Below are 14,353 nucleotides of genomic sequence, written 5' to 3' on the forward strand. Positions count from 1 at the left end.
TCTTGCTAAATGACCTGGTCCAAGGCAATGCATACTCAATACATTGAGACACATTTGCAATGAGGCCACCGGCTGTAGCTGAACATGATTCGCTTTGTATAACCAGACAACACATTGTGCACGACTAAGACCAACCCATAACAATTATACCTAAGCATTGAACACAAACTACAGGTAGTTAAACGAGCAAGGAGTTCAGTGTCAAAAACAAGCATAGATGCTTTAACATGGCACAGTGTAGGAATTAAGATGTACACAGGAGCGAATAGGAGACAGGAGGGTAGAGTCTCTGTAAGTAGGAAGGTTTAAGAGAGGTACATGCAGGTACTGCTTTTGACAGACCTTAGAGAGTGAAACAAACATCTCCGTATGGTTGGTTAGATCATTTGCCTTCAGCGGGACAAGTCAAGATGCCCAACAGCGCACCCGGGAGCAAACAGGATCGAGCAGGATTTAGACAAAACAGGTAGGGGTAAGGTAGCTAACCATAACCACATTCCTAAGATCTACTTGACATGCAGCATTCACTGTTTGAAAGCAAGATCAAAACACTGTACTCACTGGTTTCCCATTGCTGTGCTGGGCAGAAGAAACACACACAGAGATGTGAAGTGGCTGTCTGATGTTGCGTGGAACTGTGAGCAATACTGTGAGTCCAGAGCTAAAGATCAGGGTTCCCATTTGAGATGAATTCAAGCCGCACACATAAATACACACACGTACACACACATATACATACACCCAGGAAGTTGGGTTTGTTCCAAATCAAACCTGTGTGTCTGCTTGTGTGTGTTTGTGTGGGTGAGCAAGAAAATGAGGATGTACAGTATTGAGTTTTCACGTGTGTGTGTGTGCGTAATGCATATCACTCCCTTCCTCATAACATTCCCTCCTCCAAGGTATGACAGAGCTCTTGTTTTATAAAATAACATGGTAACAACATAATTATATCAATGTGTTCCTTTTGGTATGGTAGATTTTTATCAAATTGCATCTCTTAGGAACTCTACTATGTGAACATGAAGAAAATATTTCCTAAATTTCTTTTTTTTATGTCAGTTTCCTCTTTTGACAGAAGATCCTGATGCCTGTTGCCTGCCTGTCTGACTGTCCAATCAGCTATCAAACTTTTTCATAAGCACTTTCAGAAAGGCCATGATAACTGATGTGAACTCCATGTTCCCCCCCCCTCTCTCTCTCTCTCTCTCTCTCTCTCTCATTATGGCAATCTTTATCTTGTTCTCTCTCTCCCTTGCCCTCTCTTTTCCCTCCTCTCTATTTCTCCCATTCACTCTGTCTCTTTCCATCTCTCTTTCTCCTCCGGGCAGCTCGGAAGGAGACGACAGCTTATCAATTAATAAGCTCAGTTTGAAAGGGATTTGCTTAGTGTCATGGACACCGGTGCCCCAGATGAGTGGTATGTGTATGGTGTGTGATTGTTTTTAAGAACGTGAGAAACAGAAAACCGACAGAAGGGGAGGATATCTGCATCTGAAGAGTTGAAAACTCCAGTCAGAAAGGTGAACCTCGAAAAATGACATGCAGAAGACTGTGCCATGGAGCAGAGGCATGGTTGTCCAATTTTTGAAAACAATGTTAGAGAATAAACGAAAAAACGTCTTTAAACAAAACATTTACATCATATCTTCCAAGCCTGAAGCTTGTAGGCTACCCAGTTTGCTATTGTAGCCTGACCCATAGCTTAGCCTACTCGTACTAGGCTACTTATGCTGTAGTTTCTCTTCGAATAGCTTTTTGACTTATCGTCCTCTTACCACTTACTGTTCATCAGTTTCTTTGACATTCGTTGATCAGACAGCCAAATATTATGAGTGATAGAGAAAGAGCCATCTGAGTTCGTGTTATGGGTAGTAAAGCCGGATATTTGCTGTTTATTTTTGTTTTAACACAGTTTTGCAGATTCAGTTAGCACACAAAAAAGTTATTCTCGTGTCTTACGTGCCAGTGCATTTCCTCTGATTGGCAAGCAAAACTATTTGGCTTGACCCCATATGGATGTTCAATTTATATTTTTTCAGCCGGGAAACATCCGAAACTGAACTGATAGATCATAACACATTTTAGCGTATAAATGTTGGCTAACCCAGAGAAAGATTATGCTCACCTGCAAATGTTACTGTTGTTCAAAGGTCGGCCAAGAGCGCTCCTTGTTCTGGTCTGTCTTCACAATCTGACTCCTAGCGCTTGAGGAAAACTGGACTCGACAATACTAGCGCTCCCCTGACGTCAGGGCGAAGGGGTGGAGACGAGGGGCAAGGCTTGTTCTGTTCAACCAATGACGACGGTGTGTTTGGCAAGCAGGTAAGAAGTTTCGTTTTGTTGAGGCGGGTGCTCCTAATTCAGTGGCCTCGTTTATGTCAAAAAGCGATAGGTAGGCTACTAACTTGAATATTGTCAGCCTTATTGTGAACTATATATTGTTTTCTTTTGTTACATAAGACTGCTCTAATTAACGCGTTTTTGTAGGAATTGTAAGTGGTTCAATGGATTCCCCACGTGCAAATAATTAGGTCATTTGTTTATATTGGCCAACATCACAACTTACATCTACCACAGATCGAGAAACAGTGAGATACTAAAATAACATAATTGGACCAGTTTGCTGAAATAACGTTCTCCATAACACCCAGCAATATTTTGATCTTGGTTTGCATTTAGAATGTTAGATGCTTTGTGCTCCATCTAGTGGCAAGGAGTTATCCCTACAGCGAAGTGACGCAAAGGATTGCGTTAACCCGCATGAGGGGCAGTTTAGGAAATAATTCAGACTGTCCTTACACAAACACATATGAAACACATACACATTCACATGAAACGTTCACACACATTCATACTACTGAAAACTCACATCCACATATGTGAAATGCCCGCATCGACACATAAGAACAGCATTCACATTCACATGTGAAATGTTCACACACGTATCCATAGTGTACTGAAAACTTACATACAAAGCGAGGTGGTTATTTTCATATTCGAAATTCAACATTTGTTTCACATTCGGGAAACACTAGTTTGCAGCATCGCGTTAGGGACCGTGTTTAAATTACCCATACAATTTTGTAAAATGATGACCTTTATAATATTTTTATGAATATAAAACCTCAAACGGACACCAGAGTATTCTAACAATGTCTGGTATACTTCCACAGACTTTACTTTTCAATTACGTTTCAAACAAAATGATAGAAACTCGCTAATCTCAGTCAGATGGGTGAGCAGTTAGGGAATCGGGCTATTAATCAGAAGGTTGCCAGTTCGATTCCCGGCGGTTCCAAATGGCGTCGTGTCCTTGGGCAAGTCACTTCACCCTACTTGCCTCGGGGGGAATGTCCCTGTACCTTCTGTAAGTAGCTCTGGATAAGAGCGTCTGCTAAATGACTTAATGTAAATGTAATCTATGAAAACTGTTTAATCCTCGCTAATCTTAATAACTTCATGAAAATGTATCCTGGATGTTCCCATCTGAATTTTTTCGGCTCTAATTTTTTTGTTAATTTTTTTCAATCAATGCCGTTTGTTTACCCTAGATGGGGCTGTGTCTTAATGGTGGACTTTTGTGGTGTGCATCCCTCCAACCAACGTGGACCATGAGGTGCTTGTTGCTTAGAGACGAAAAGCCTGATGATGATTTCCTGTGTTTTGAAAAATCGTCTTGTTGGCTGTCTAGTCGGGCACTATTTCTCATTTCGAAAAATTATTACTATCTAACGTATGGGATGCCAACGTCTAGTTATTTGAGCCAAGTAGCTAACCAATTCCACAATAATTTGTTGTGCCACGATTTATGAGTGATGAATAATTACAGTTTTCTCAGAGTTGTTGGAAAGGGGAGTTACGGGGAGGTGAATCTGGTGAAACACAAAACAGACCGAAAACAAGTAAGTTATGTCCATCCGCTAGTGCAAGCTTGCATACAAAATATACTGTAAAAGCGCTATTAATTTAGTTTTATTCGAAGAAACTTGAATATGTCTATCTTGAAAGACAACAATTACGTTATTTTAACTAGTTAGCTGACTGTCGCTATGTCATGACTCAGAGAGCTTTGCTGATGCTGTTACTGTAACAAGCTAGCTAGACACACTCCAGAGTACTAGTTAGGTGGTTGTCGTCTAGACAGAATGTTTGTCACAATGCGTCTAGACAGAATGTTCGTTAACTTTTGGTAACTAGTGTAGGTGGGTACTGATAGGAGGTAACCGCACATATTCACTATGTATTCACAGTATGTCATAAAGAAGCTGAACTTGACAACGTCGTCTAAACGTGAAAGACGCTCTGCGGAGCAAGAGGCGCAGCTCCTGTCGCAGCTTCGACATCCCAATATCGTGACATACAGGGAGTCGTGGGAGGGAGAAGATTGCCAACTATACATTGTCATGGGTTTCTGCGAGGGAGGCGACCTATATCATAGACTGAAGCAGCAGAAGGGTGAACTTCTTCCTGAGAGACAAGTTGTGGAATGGTTTGTCCAGATAGCAATGGCCCTCCAGGTAGGTTATACGAGGCATATATACCAACAAAATCACTGTAATTGTAGTACCGTGGACCCTTGAAGTAAAAGTTTGAGTTATGATATGTTCATCTATCCCTTTCTAGTATCTACATGAGAAGTGCATTCTGCACCGTGACTTGAAAACCCAGAATATCTTCTTGACCAAAACCAACATCATCAAAGTGGGGGACCTTGGAATTGCCCGGGTTCTAGAAAACCAGAATGATATGGCAAGCACTCTTATAGGAACGCCATATTATATGAGCCCTGAACTTTTCTCCAACAAACCTTACAACCACAAGGTAGTGCCTAATTCTTTGAAACATGCTAATTGTTTATGTTGCCACAATTGTTGACTATTAGGAAAAAAAATACCTAATCTTGCTCTTGTCTTAAAGTACACAGTGAAATCAGTGTGCATGCCTGTTTTGCTTACTTAACTGGGATTGTATTTGATGCATCGATTATTTACTGATATCTGAATCCTTTTTGATTGCCAGTCTGATGTGTGGGCACTTGGTTGCTGTGTGTATGAGATGTCCACTCTGAAACATGCCTTCAACGCTAAGGACATGAACTCCCTGGTGTATCGAATTGTAGAGGGAAAGGTCAGTGTTTGAAATACTTGACAACACAACTAATGGGTTAAGTCGTAGATTCCGTTTCGTGCAAAACTGAAAATAATCGTCCGATCTTTGTTTCTGTATAGGCAATTTCAAAGTTAACTAATAAAAAAAGAAATTGTTAATACCGGTAATAGCTTTGTGATCCATGCTACCTAATCTTCCGCTTGTGTTCAGTTGCCTCAGATGCCCAGTAAGTATGACCACCAGCTAGGGGAGCTGATCAAGAGCATGCTGTGTAGGAGGCCAGATGATAGACCGGACGTTAAACTCATCCTACGGCAGCCCTACATCAAACACCAGATTGCCATGTTCCTAGCTGCCACCAAACAGTAAGTGCTTTGGCTCTCTCTTTCTCTTTCAATTCTTGCTCCTTAATGTTGCTTGAACTTTTTATACAATAGCGTTAAATGCTGAATTAAACTGTGGATTAATCTTTTATCCTTCTCCCCAGAAAAACTGCTAAGTCGAGAAAGAAAGTGATGAGTGGCAGTAACAGGGCCAGCAGTACAGCGTGTGCAGTGTCCTCTCAGCCTAAGTGCCCCCAACATATCCCCCAAGCAGAGCCAAACATCAAAGGGGCACAGGTAAACGTCAACAATTCAAACTCTAGACAAATACCATAGGGATCACAAATATATTGCATCATTTTACAAGGTCTGTATGAAAAGTCACCACGTTTCTATTCTTAATACACAGCAAGCGGAGTCTCAGTTCCAGGAACACAGAGCTCGCAGCAGAGACCTGGAACCCTGCCGGCCTCAGACGCCTCTACCACAGGAACCTCCGCCACCTGACAACCTCAACATCAGCAGTGCACCCCTGGCAACACTGAGTAACATTGACATTGATATCCATCCACTGCAGCCGGAGGAGAGACCGACCCTGGGAGACCTGCCCCAGACCTCCGCGTCAAAGGCCCATCATGATCCACCCCTCCTCAGCCCCGCAAGAGGAAAAAGGAGCGGGGAGAAACTCAACACCCCCGTGCCTCCGCCCCGAAAGTTCTTATCAGGTGTCAGAAATGGGAGAGGAGAAGGGAAGAAGCTGTCCAACGGACCGACCATGCAGTGTGTTCATGGAGCCCCACAAGCAGCCCCAAAGCTCCGAACCACGGAGGACCAGAGGATTCGAACTGTTGATCTGGAAGATAAGGACGATACGATGGAGCTACTTAAGGATGTGGCTATTGAGAGTCCAGCTCCCGAACTGAAAGAAGTTACTTATGTTTTGAACAGTTTGCCCAAGTGTAAAGGGCCTGTAAAAGTCCATGTGGAATCCATTGTGCAAACAGTAGCAGTGAATGCAGATAGTAAAGATGACACTACACATCTGCTTAAAGCTGTTCCAGCACCAAACCATTTCTCAGATGACAGAGTAAGTACATATAGTATTGTATAGTGATAACTCAGAGGTGCATTCTGGTATACCTTTGCTGTTGTTTTTGTTAACCTAGCATGAATTGTGTATCTTGCTGTGTTTGTAGGAGAGCCTTGAATCCACAGAAAAGCTGTTAGAATCCCAGCCTCTGGTAGGAATGACTTTCTAAGTTCCTCTGTAGTAGTATCTTACAGTATTGTAATTCAGCAGACAGTTGAATCAACTGTTGATTTCAGATTAAAGGAATATACAGTAGAGGCTGTTATCCTTTAATCACAGTTTACCTTTTTTCCAGGTACCTGATCATGTAGAACCCCTGTCACCGGTTCTAGAGCAGGACCCGGCTGCGCTGTTCCCTCACTCCTCTCCTTTGGGACCTTGGGTTTCCCGGGCGCGCAGGCAGAAGGACAGGAGTCGAACGTCTGGTGACGAGGACAAGGTAGCTGGCATAGAATCTTTTTCTCTCTAAAAAGATCTTCACAGTTTTAGAATGTCCCGTTACCTCAAATGGCCCACAGAATCTTTGAATGTGCCTGTATTCGAGATAAAAAAAATACAAAATACAAATCTCCACAATGTCTTCTACAAATTCTAGGCATTAGAATCAATTGCTGCAATATATTGGACGTTTCCGAAAAAGAAAGGGAATAAAAGTAGGGTAAAACTGCCTATCTGTTGTGCAGTAGTAATGACCGTGGTACTCATCTGTAACGTTGGACTAAACAGTCTATCACAAGCAGTTAGCTAAACTCGGAGTGTGTTCTGCCTCAGACAGTGGCAGCTCAGAGACCCCTGCCTCCGCCCCCGGTCAGCGTGTTAGAGGGGAGGAGGAGGAGCAGGGAATATGCTGAGAAAAACAGCTCCACACCCTCAGCCCCCACCTCGGTGAGCACCGCCAAGGAAAAACTATCCCCACTACCTCAGGTGAGCTCAATGCTGCCACGTGAGACTTAGGTGCTGAACATGGACCACTGTTGTAATGTACTCCTTGGTTTCAGGAACGCCCCATGTCTGCCAGAGAGAGGAGAAGATTAAGGCAATCGCAAGAAAACCTCAGCCAACCAGGTTAACTGCTATGCTCTCAGCTTTTTAAATAACAGGCCTGAATACATCAAAGGGACTAACAAAGGGGCTAAATGACTAAATGTAAACAAACACTCGGTTATGCAATAGCAATGCATCAATCTCACTTTATACAGCTCTCTCTTTAAAGTGCATATCGATTTTTGTCATTCAACCTGTTCTCTTCCATAGCTGTCCATGCAGTAAGAAGGGCTTCTTATGACGTAGCCTCATCTAACAGTAAGCAGCCAGAGAGTCAAAATATCCCTGTCACAGGCTGTGTGTCTGACCTCACCAGGGAAAACATCAAGGTAACAACAAAATCTAGATGTGACTCATCTACATGTGACCATCGATGCAATAAATGCCTCCGAAATGTTTGGCTTCCCCACCCTCAACCTCTCAGACCTCAGCAGCAAAACCTTTTCACATGGAGCATGTACCATTGGACATGACCCCGTACAGACTGAGACTTTATGTCCAAAAGGAACGGGGAACTTATTTTTACTATGTGATAAATGTATGGTGTATGTCATTTGTGGTATATTGTGCTGCAGGCAGACAGGTTGCGTCGACCGTCAGATGAGGATGAATGCAGTTCATCCACAAGCTCCACTGATCGCTCTGAAGGAGACTGCAAAGAAGGGTGAGAACGCAGACAAACCCCTACTAAACTAGCTCTTGTTAAGCCATAAGATAAGTGAGGGGCCTCAGTCAATACAATAGGCATCAGAATGGATACCCAAATAGTTTTGGACATTTATGTTTGTAAATATTCACCTGAACCATTGAATATATTTTCTTGTCACAGAAAGAGCGAATCCAATGATATGCAGGATCTGGTTCAGATGATGACGCAGACATTACGAATGGATGTCAGAGAGGCGGTTTGTGAACCAGACGGTTGTAGCATTGGCTCTCGTGCTCTGCCTGAATTCAGACTTAACAGGAGGTACAGAGACACCCTGTTGCTTCATGGGAAAGCCAGAGAGGAGCAAGAGTTCCCCTTCAGTGAAGTGCCAACTGGTTAGTCTGTCACTCACATACTGTACACACATGGAATCCATGTTGGACAGGAAGCATAGCTACACACTCAAAGTGAAATACTTCCTAAGACGCAGCGTTTTGTCTTTGTTACTAAGACACGACAGGGCCAGCAAAGATCCGGAGGGCCATCGAGAAGCTACGGACAGATGTAGTGAAGGGACTTGGGGTGAAACTTCTGGATGTCGTCTTGGACATCATGGAGGAGGAAGACGAGGACAAACGCAAGGTCAGAGTTCTGAACGTCTCAGATTTAACGCTTGCTTACGCAATAAAACACATAGAAACATTGTTATTGCTTTCCAAAATGTGTGGTCAGAAAGTCACCCTTTATTTAACCACCCTATAAACTATTTACACCTCGCATACAAATGGTAACCAGACTGATAAGATGCCAGGATGCTAATGGATTACACTAATTCAGCACTCGCCTGTAAGAGAAAGGCTTGACTGATCTGCAAAGCAAAACAGAATCATAATGGTTTGCTATATACAGTATGAATTATAAGGCATTCATGCTGTTACAGAAATATGATCTCACACTAAATTGAAGTAAACGCTTGTGGGTCAAAGTGTAGAACTTACAGCACATCTGGAGTAGATAGTAATGGTGTTATTGTCTCTTTACAGCTACGTCTCCTGGAGGAAATGGGGGAAGAGAAATACCAATCCTATGCTGTGATGGTGCGGCAGCTTAAATTCTTTGAGGATGTTGCCTTTAAGGGCTAGGCGGTTCAGCCTTTAGAAACATGCATTAGAAGAATCATGTTGTTTGTATAGACACTCTTTGCCATTTCAATATTCATTTCAACATTATTGTAGACATTTTTACACATGAACTTTCCATACTATTATGCAATAAATGTGAATTCCGTTACTGTTACATGTGTAGTTACAATATTTAACATTTTACGAAATCTGAACTAATGGTAGAATTAGACTCAAATCCTCAAGCAAGTGATAATTCAACTTTCTAATATGCAATGTATTGTAGTAAAATAAATTGAAGTAAAAATATTTTATTAAATGCTTTATAATTATAATAAAACTTTGCTGAACAGCTTTAAAACAATTGATGTGATCTCATGAAGGTATGAGGCTAAACAAAGTACCAGAATATGTTTATTGGACATTCAAACTCATCATAAATCTGAACAAAAACTGTAAAAAAGTGATCCTTTCAAATGTTTTAAACTATTTTATTTCACCAGCGGTAATTTCCCATTTCAACAGGACAGTTGGGTCCACTGAGCCAAGAGCTACTTGTGCTTCTTCTTCTTCAGATTCTCTTGAGGTTTCTCCCTCGTCTCTGCCGTGGTTTCAGGTAGGGCTGGCTGCCAAGAGAGAGGGTTTTTTCGGTACATTGGCCATGGTGGCAGAGTCAGCTGTAACGCGGAGGATAAAGGAGGGAAATGAATATGTGGTTTCAAATCAACATCACCATTTAAATATAGGCTTTTCTAGTCAATATTATTCTGATTTCGACAATCGATCTCTGGTCTCTGACAGACGAACGGAGACAAAGTCGTGTAGTACAGAATATTCACTTAAAAGTGGGTTGAAACTCACCGCACAGGACACAGCAAATCCTCCCAAGACTATGTACACTGTCCATCCAAACTGTTCAATGATGAGGCCATAGATGAATCCAATGACCTGCGATGCAACAGCATGAGTCAGTGTAAATTCAAATGCACCTAATAAGTTAAACATGCATGTTCAAATTTAGGCTAGTTACCGCTGAGACAAGTATTATTCCTTGGAAAATCTGCTCTGCCAGTTTCTGGCCTTTATAATCCTGTGAGTTTAAAACGAGAAAAGGCATTATTGCAACAATAGGGAAAACATACTGCATTATTGAGATATAGTTGAAATGCCAAAGGATGCGAAAACATCAGGAGGAAGCAAGCTAATAATGACAGCCTTTGGCATTCTTAGCAGCAGCATCGTCTTATGATAGTTCTACAAGAATGATGGACTCTACAGTACAGTGGGCTCTGGTGAAGTAACACACAACCTCTTTTTTGGGTGCATTTGTCAAAATACACTGACTATGGAATGGAATTTTAAAGGTGGCCGGATTCAGGTCCGCACCTGCGAGTCAATGTAGCCACCGCCAGTGCAGCCAAGTGCTACTACTGTGCTAGCACATATGGCTAGCCAGACTACATAGGCTAGTTAGCTAAAAGATACCTAACATATTTCTTCGTCTGAATATGTTTTAAAACAGTATCAATAAAGAACGGCAGCCAACTTATATTTGATTCTTACCATATGGGTTGGAATGGAGTTGAACATTGAAAGCATCTTTCTTTATTAAATAAACAGATGGTAGGAACTGGTCTGGATTTAGGCAAATAAACTCAGTTTCCTTTGACAAAATCTAACGTTACGTATCGTCTTGTGAGGACCTCTTCCTGGTCATTCAATCTCATTACTACTGCACAACAGATGCGCAGTTTTATCCTACTTTTATTCCCTTTCTTTTTCGGAGACGTCCAATATATTGCAGCAATTGATTCTAATGCCTAGAATTTGTACAAAACTTTGTGGAGATTTTTGTATTTTATTTAAGATTTTATCTTGAATACAGGCACATTCAAAGACATTCTGTGGGCCATTTGAGGTAACGGGACATTCGACTTGTTGATGTTGAGCTGGCATTCAGGCTTTGATGTAGAGTAGTTTGGAGGGTGGGTTTGCCGTGCAATTGATCTCACGGGAAATGTATTATTGAAACACTATTGATGCATCTCTTTTTAAAATGTATATACATAACTATTCCAGTTTAAGACTTGCAGTGTGGTTGACGCGCAATATTCTGGCCTCGAATCTTACCACGTTTTCTTACTATCTGGTCAAATTGGTCATTGTTTCTTTTCTTTCTTTTTGTCAGCTTGGTAAGGAGAGCTCATGAGGTAATTAACATGACACTGCGGAGAGGTAAGTACATCGCTGCATGCATGCGTGTAACAATGTAGGAATTTATGAATGACTCCTAGATGCAACGATTATAACGAATATCCGCTAGTTGTAGAGGCGTCTGCAACACAGCTGTGTTCGCTGATGTTTTTAATCCTTTTCTTTATGACTTTATTTCTCAGTGAACGTGGCCCTTCTTGTGCTCTTAGCAGTCGCCTTCCTGATCATCGTGCAAAGAAATATTCTAAATCTCAATGACTTTTTGAGGAGGGAGAATCCAGGTATAGCCTACTGATATATATATCCGATTTTTTATCGAATTTTTTCAATAAAAAAATAATAATACAAAAAATAAATACATCTGTGAATCGCTAAAAGACTGAATCGCGATTCAAATGTTATTATCGATTTTTTTTCCCCACCCGTAATATATAACTTTTTAGGACTTTTCTTTTAGTTGAGAGGGAAAGCCAACAGTAGTAGTAAGATAATGTAGACTTGGACCATAGTATATTGGACTGTTCACTCCTCCCCAAACATGTTGATGCTTGATGCTTAACGTTTCCTTGCTGACAGATGCAGTCCCCGGTGTGGTTCTCCCTTTTGAGGCTGAGTTCTCCCCAAATCTCAGGCCAGATCCTGGCCGAACTGGGGAGGAGATCCCAGTGGTCATCACTGCAGCTCAAGAGAGAGTGGGTGCTGCTGTGGCAGCCATGAATAGCATCTACCAGAACACCAAGTCAAATGTTGTTTTCTACATTGTGACTATGAACGACACAGTAGATCACCTAAAGTAAGATTCAGATTTTCATTTAGTTTTTGAACATGACCAGTTCAGCAGATGACATAACTTTATGATTTTATTTTTTTTTACCCCATTATCAGGCTGTGGCTGAGCAAGACCTCGCTAAACAGTGCCAAACATAAGATTATTGTATTCGATGCCTATATTCATGTTTTGAAGATTCCCGAAGATCCTGAGAGAATGAAATCTGTAAAACCGGTAAGTGATTTTCCACATGTCCTCAGTCTCACAAATCCCCTTACCATAAGTATTCTTTTAAACACAATGTTGCTTATTATCCTAACGGGTTTGTTGATTTTCTAGTTGACGTTCTCCCGATTTTACATGCCTACGTTGGCACCTGATGCAGAAAAAGCCATTTATTTGGATGACGATGTTATTGTACAAGGTATTTTAATAATGTATTGCATTTGTTTTCATAACATTAAGATGTGGTACCATTTCACTAATGATTGTGATTGCTGCTAAGAACATGCTTTGATTCTCTATTCCGGGACATGCAGAGGAATGGATTTTCAGTATTGTTCTGGGGTGCATTTTCCAGGGGATATCAAAGAATTGTTCGACATGAACCTGAAGTCAGGCCATGCAGCCGCCTTCTCAGACGATTGTGATTCTGCATCCTCCAAGGGCATCGTCCGAGGGGCCGGAAACCAGGTATGAACAGGTGCTTTAAACAAGCACACTTGTCAAATAAAAATGTTGGTTATGTCAGTATCAAACACATGACGTGTGCTATATTTTCTTTGTAGTAGGGCAGTGTCTAAAATAATTGTATTTCCCTTAGATTAACTACCTTGGCTTTCTGGATTTCAAGAAGGATTCCATTAAAAAGCTGGCAATGAGAGCCAATACTTGTTCCTTCAACCCCGGAGTAATCCTAGCTAACCTGACTGAATGGAAGCACCAAAACATCACCAGTCAGCTGGAACACTGGATGGAGCTCAATGCACAGTAAGTCACCGAGGTTGTGATGAAGTGAGAAGTTTTATGGGGAATGTTGGGAATGAGGAAGTCTGCTGGCCAGATGGCCTGAGACCATTTGCTCTGTATGTATAATCTCATATTAGTATGAAAAGATAAGCAGGGAACTACAGTATATTACAAATAACCCATCAGAAAGAATCACTATGGTTGTTTATTTAGAGGCATCTACGTAATCAGTGCATTTTCTATTGCCTCCTACCAGTGAGGACCTGTACAGTAAGACCCTGGCAGACAGTGTCACCACACCACCTCTACTCATTGTCTTCTACAAACATTACTCCCCCATCGACCCCATGTGGCATGTCAGGCACCTTGGTAAGCAGTGTCCAAGCTTATGAAACACCTGTTGTATATAACATGCACATTGTACATTACAACTTTGTATTCTACTTACAGGAGCAACTGGTGCTGGAAACCGCTACTCCCCCCAGTTTGTGAAAGCTGCCAAGCTCCTTCATTGGAACGGACATTATAAACCCTGGGGCAGGACATCCTCATTTTCCGACATATGGAACAAGTGGTATATTCCAGATCCTACTGGGAAATTTCACCCAATCAGAAAACATGAGTAGACTGGAGCAAATATCCCACCAGGTTCCCTGCAAGCCACCTCTCAGGAACTGAACCTGCATTTTTTGCCTTCCTAAAGAACACCTTAGATGCTATGTCTGCCTGTTCTTACTCAACTTGATGATGTTCACTATACCTTTCCAGTTGCACAATGGCAGTGTCCTCACATTACCTCCATTTTGAGTATTTTACTACAAACCACTACTTGATCTGGTATAAGCTTTTTTGCACATTGTCATGGGTCAAGTTTCAACCTTTACAGTTTAGTAAACAATTTTGCCTGTTTGTAAGCTGCAAATGCTGATGTAAATATTTTTAAGGTGTCCTTTGTACAAGACTAAATATTTTTAAGGTGTCCTTTGTACAAGCCTAAATAAAACAATTTGCAATTTTCTGCTGCTTCAATTATGTATTTGTTGCAAATGTGTTTTACACTTCATT

At 41.5% G+C, this 14,353-nt stretch overlaps 4 protein-coding genes across 6 annotated transcripts in view; 2 read left to right on the forward strand and 2 right to left on the reverse strand.

The window, feature by feature from the left end:
• Positions 1–2,234, reverse strand: part of camk1b (calcium/calmodulin-dependent protein kinase Ib) — a 34,173-nt gene extending 31,939 nt beyond the window's left edge. Inside the window, exon 1 of one of the 2 annotated variants that reach the window (XM_067238981.1) lies at positions 2,126–2,234. Coding sequence is in view for 1 of the 2 variants with exons in the window: in XM_067238980.1 (XP_067095081.1) it covers positions 562–572 (11 nt within the window). In the remaining variant the exon portion in view is untranslated. Of the gene's footprint in view, positions 1–561; positions 667–2,125 lie in introns of those variants that run through there. The other variant, XM_067238980.1, reaches the window with a different exon arrangement.
• Positions 2,235–3,578: 1,344 nt separating this feature from the next.
• nek4 (NIMA-related kinase 4) lies at positions 3,579–9,593 on the forward strand. 2 transcript variants are annotated; one of them, XM_067245028.1, is made up of 16 exons: positions 3,579–3,902; positions 4,251–4,517; positions 4,624–4,821; positions 5,020–5,127; positions 5,320–5,474; positions 5,597–5,729; positions 5,842–6,519; positions 6,629–6,673; positions 6,818–6,961; positions 7,294–7,446; positions 7,521–7,587; positions 7,777–7,895; positions 8,142–8,230; positions 8,396–8,610; positions 8,727–8,857; positions 9,259–9,593. In XM_067245028.1, the coding sequence occupies exons 1-16, from the start codon at positions 3,816–3,818 to the stop codon at positions 9,355–9,357; spliced, it is 2,688 nt and encodes an 895-aa protein (XP_067101129.1). In that variant the 5' UTR covers positions 3,579–3,815; the 3' UTR covers positions 9,358–9,593. The 2 variants fall into 2 exon arrangements, with proteins under 2 accessions (XP_067101129.1, XP_067101138.1); XM_067245037.1 differs by having other exon boundaries at positions 7,294–7,407.
• Positions 9,594–9,732: 139 nt separating this feature from the next.
• spcs1 (signal peptidase complex subunit 1) lies at positions 9,733–11,034 on the reverse strand. Its single transcript, XM_067245048.1, has 4 exons — positions 10,900–11,034; positions 10,367–10,426; positions 10,198–10,284; positions 9,733–10,013 (listed from the first exon to the last, which is right to left on the reverse strand). The coding sequence occupies exons 1-4, from the start codon at positions 10,933–10,935 to the stop codon at positions 9,888–9,890; spliced, it is 309 nt and encodes a 102-aa protein (XP_067101149.1). The 5' UTR covers positions 10,936–11,034; the 3' UTR covers positions 9,733–9,887.
• Positions 11,035–11,289: 255 nt separating this feature from the next.
• Positions 11,290–14,352, forward strand: glt8d1 (glycosyltransferase 8 domain containing 1). Its single transcript, XM_067242933.1, has 10 exons — positions 11,290–11,321; positions 11,525–11,571; positions 11,733–11,831; positions 12,127–12,343; positions 12,436–12,553; positions 12,659–12,743; positions 12,900–13,012; positions 13,143–13,309; positions 13,545–13,657; positions 13,739–14,352. Exons 2-10 carry the CDS (start codon positions 11,556–11,558, stop codon positions 13,912–13,914), a joined length of 1,104 nt encoding a protein of 367 aa, XP_067099034.1. The 5' UTR covers positions 11,290–11,321; positions 11,525–11,555; the 3' UTR covers positions 13,915–14,352.
• Position 14,353: the final 1 nt, after the last annotated feature.

Source organism: Osmerus mordax, chromosome 1 (assembly GCF_038355195.1).
Source record: "Osmerus mordax isolate fOsmMor3 chromosome 1, fOsmMor3.pri, whole genome shotgun sequence".
In the NCBI taxonomy this organism is placed as follows: Eukaryota; Metazoa; Chordata; class Actinopteri; order Osmeriformes; family Osmeridae; genus Osmerus; species Osmerus mordax.

What these genes read in the sequence shown, in the direction of transcription:
- nek4 (XM_067245028.1), top strand. Translation starts at nt 3,816, where the DNA reads ATGAATAATTACAGTTTTCTCAGAGTTGTTGGAAAGGGGAGTTACGGG. An exon ending in ACAAACCTTACAACCACAAG is followed by an intron (nt 4,822 to 5,019) that starts GTAGTGCCTAAT and finishes TTTGATTGCCAG; the next exon opens with TCTGATGTGTGGGCACTTGG. An exon ending in TTCCTAGCTGCCACCAAACA is followed by an intron (nt 5,475 to 5,596) that starts GTAAGTGCTTTG and finishes CCTTCTCCCCAG; the next exon opens with AAAAACTGCTAAGTCGAGAA.
- glt8d1 (XM_067242933.1), top strand. An exon ending in TCCGAGGGGCCGGAAACCAG is followed by an intron (nt 13,013 to 13,142) that starts GTATGAACAGGT and finishes TATTTCCCTTAG; the next exon opens with ATTAACTACCTTGGCTTTCT. An exon ending in GTGGCATGTCAGGCACCTTG is followed by an intron (nt 13,658 to 13,738) that starts GTAAGCAGTGTC and finishes TTCTACTTACAG; the next exon opens with GAGCAACTGGTGCTGGAAAC.
- spcs1 (XM_067245048.1), bottom strand. Translation starts at nt 10,935, where the DNA reads ATGCTTTCAATGTTCAACTCCATTCCAACCCATATG. An exon ending in ACTCCATTCCAACCCATATG is followed by an intron (nt 10,427 to 10,899) that starts GTAAGAATCAAA and finishes TTAAACTCACAG; the next exon opens with GATTATAAAGGCCAGAAACT. An exon ending in GATTTGCTGTGTCCTGTGCG is followed by an intron (nt 10,014 to 10,197) that starts GTGAGTTTCAAC and finishes TCCGCGTTACAG; the next exon opens with CTGACTCTGCCACCATGGCC.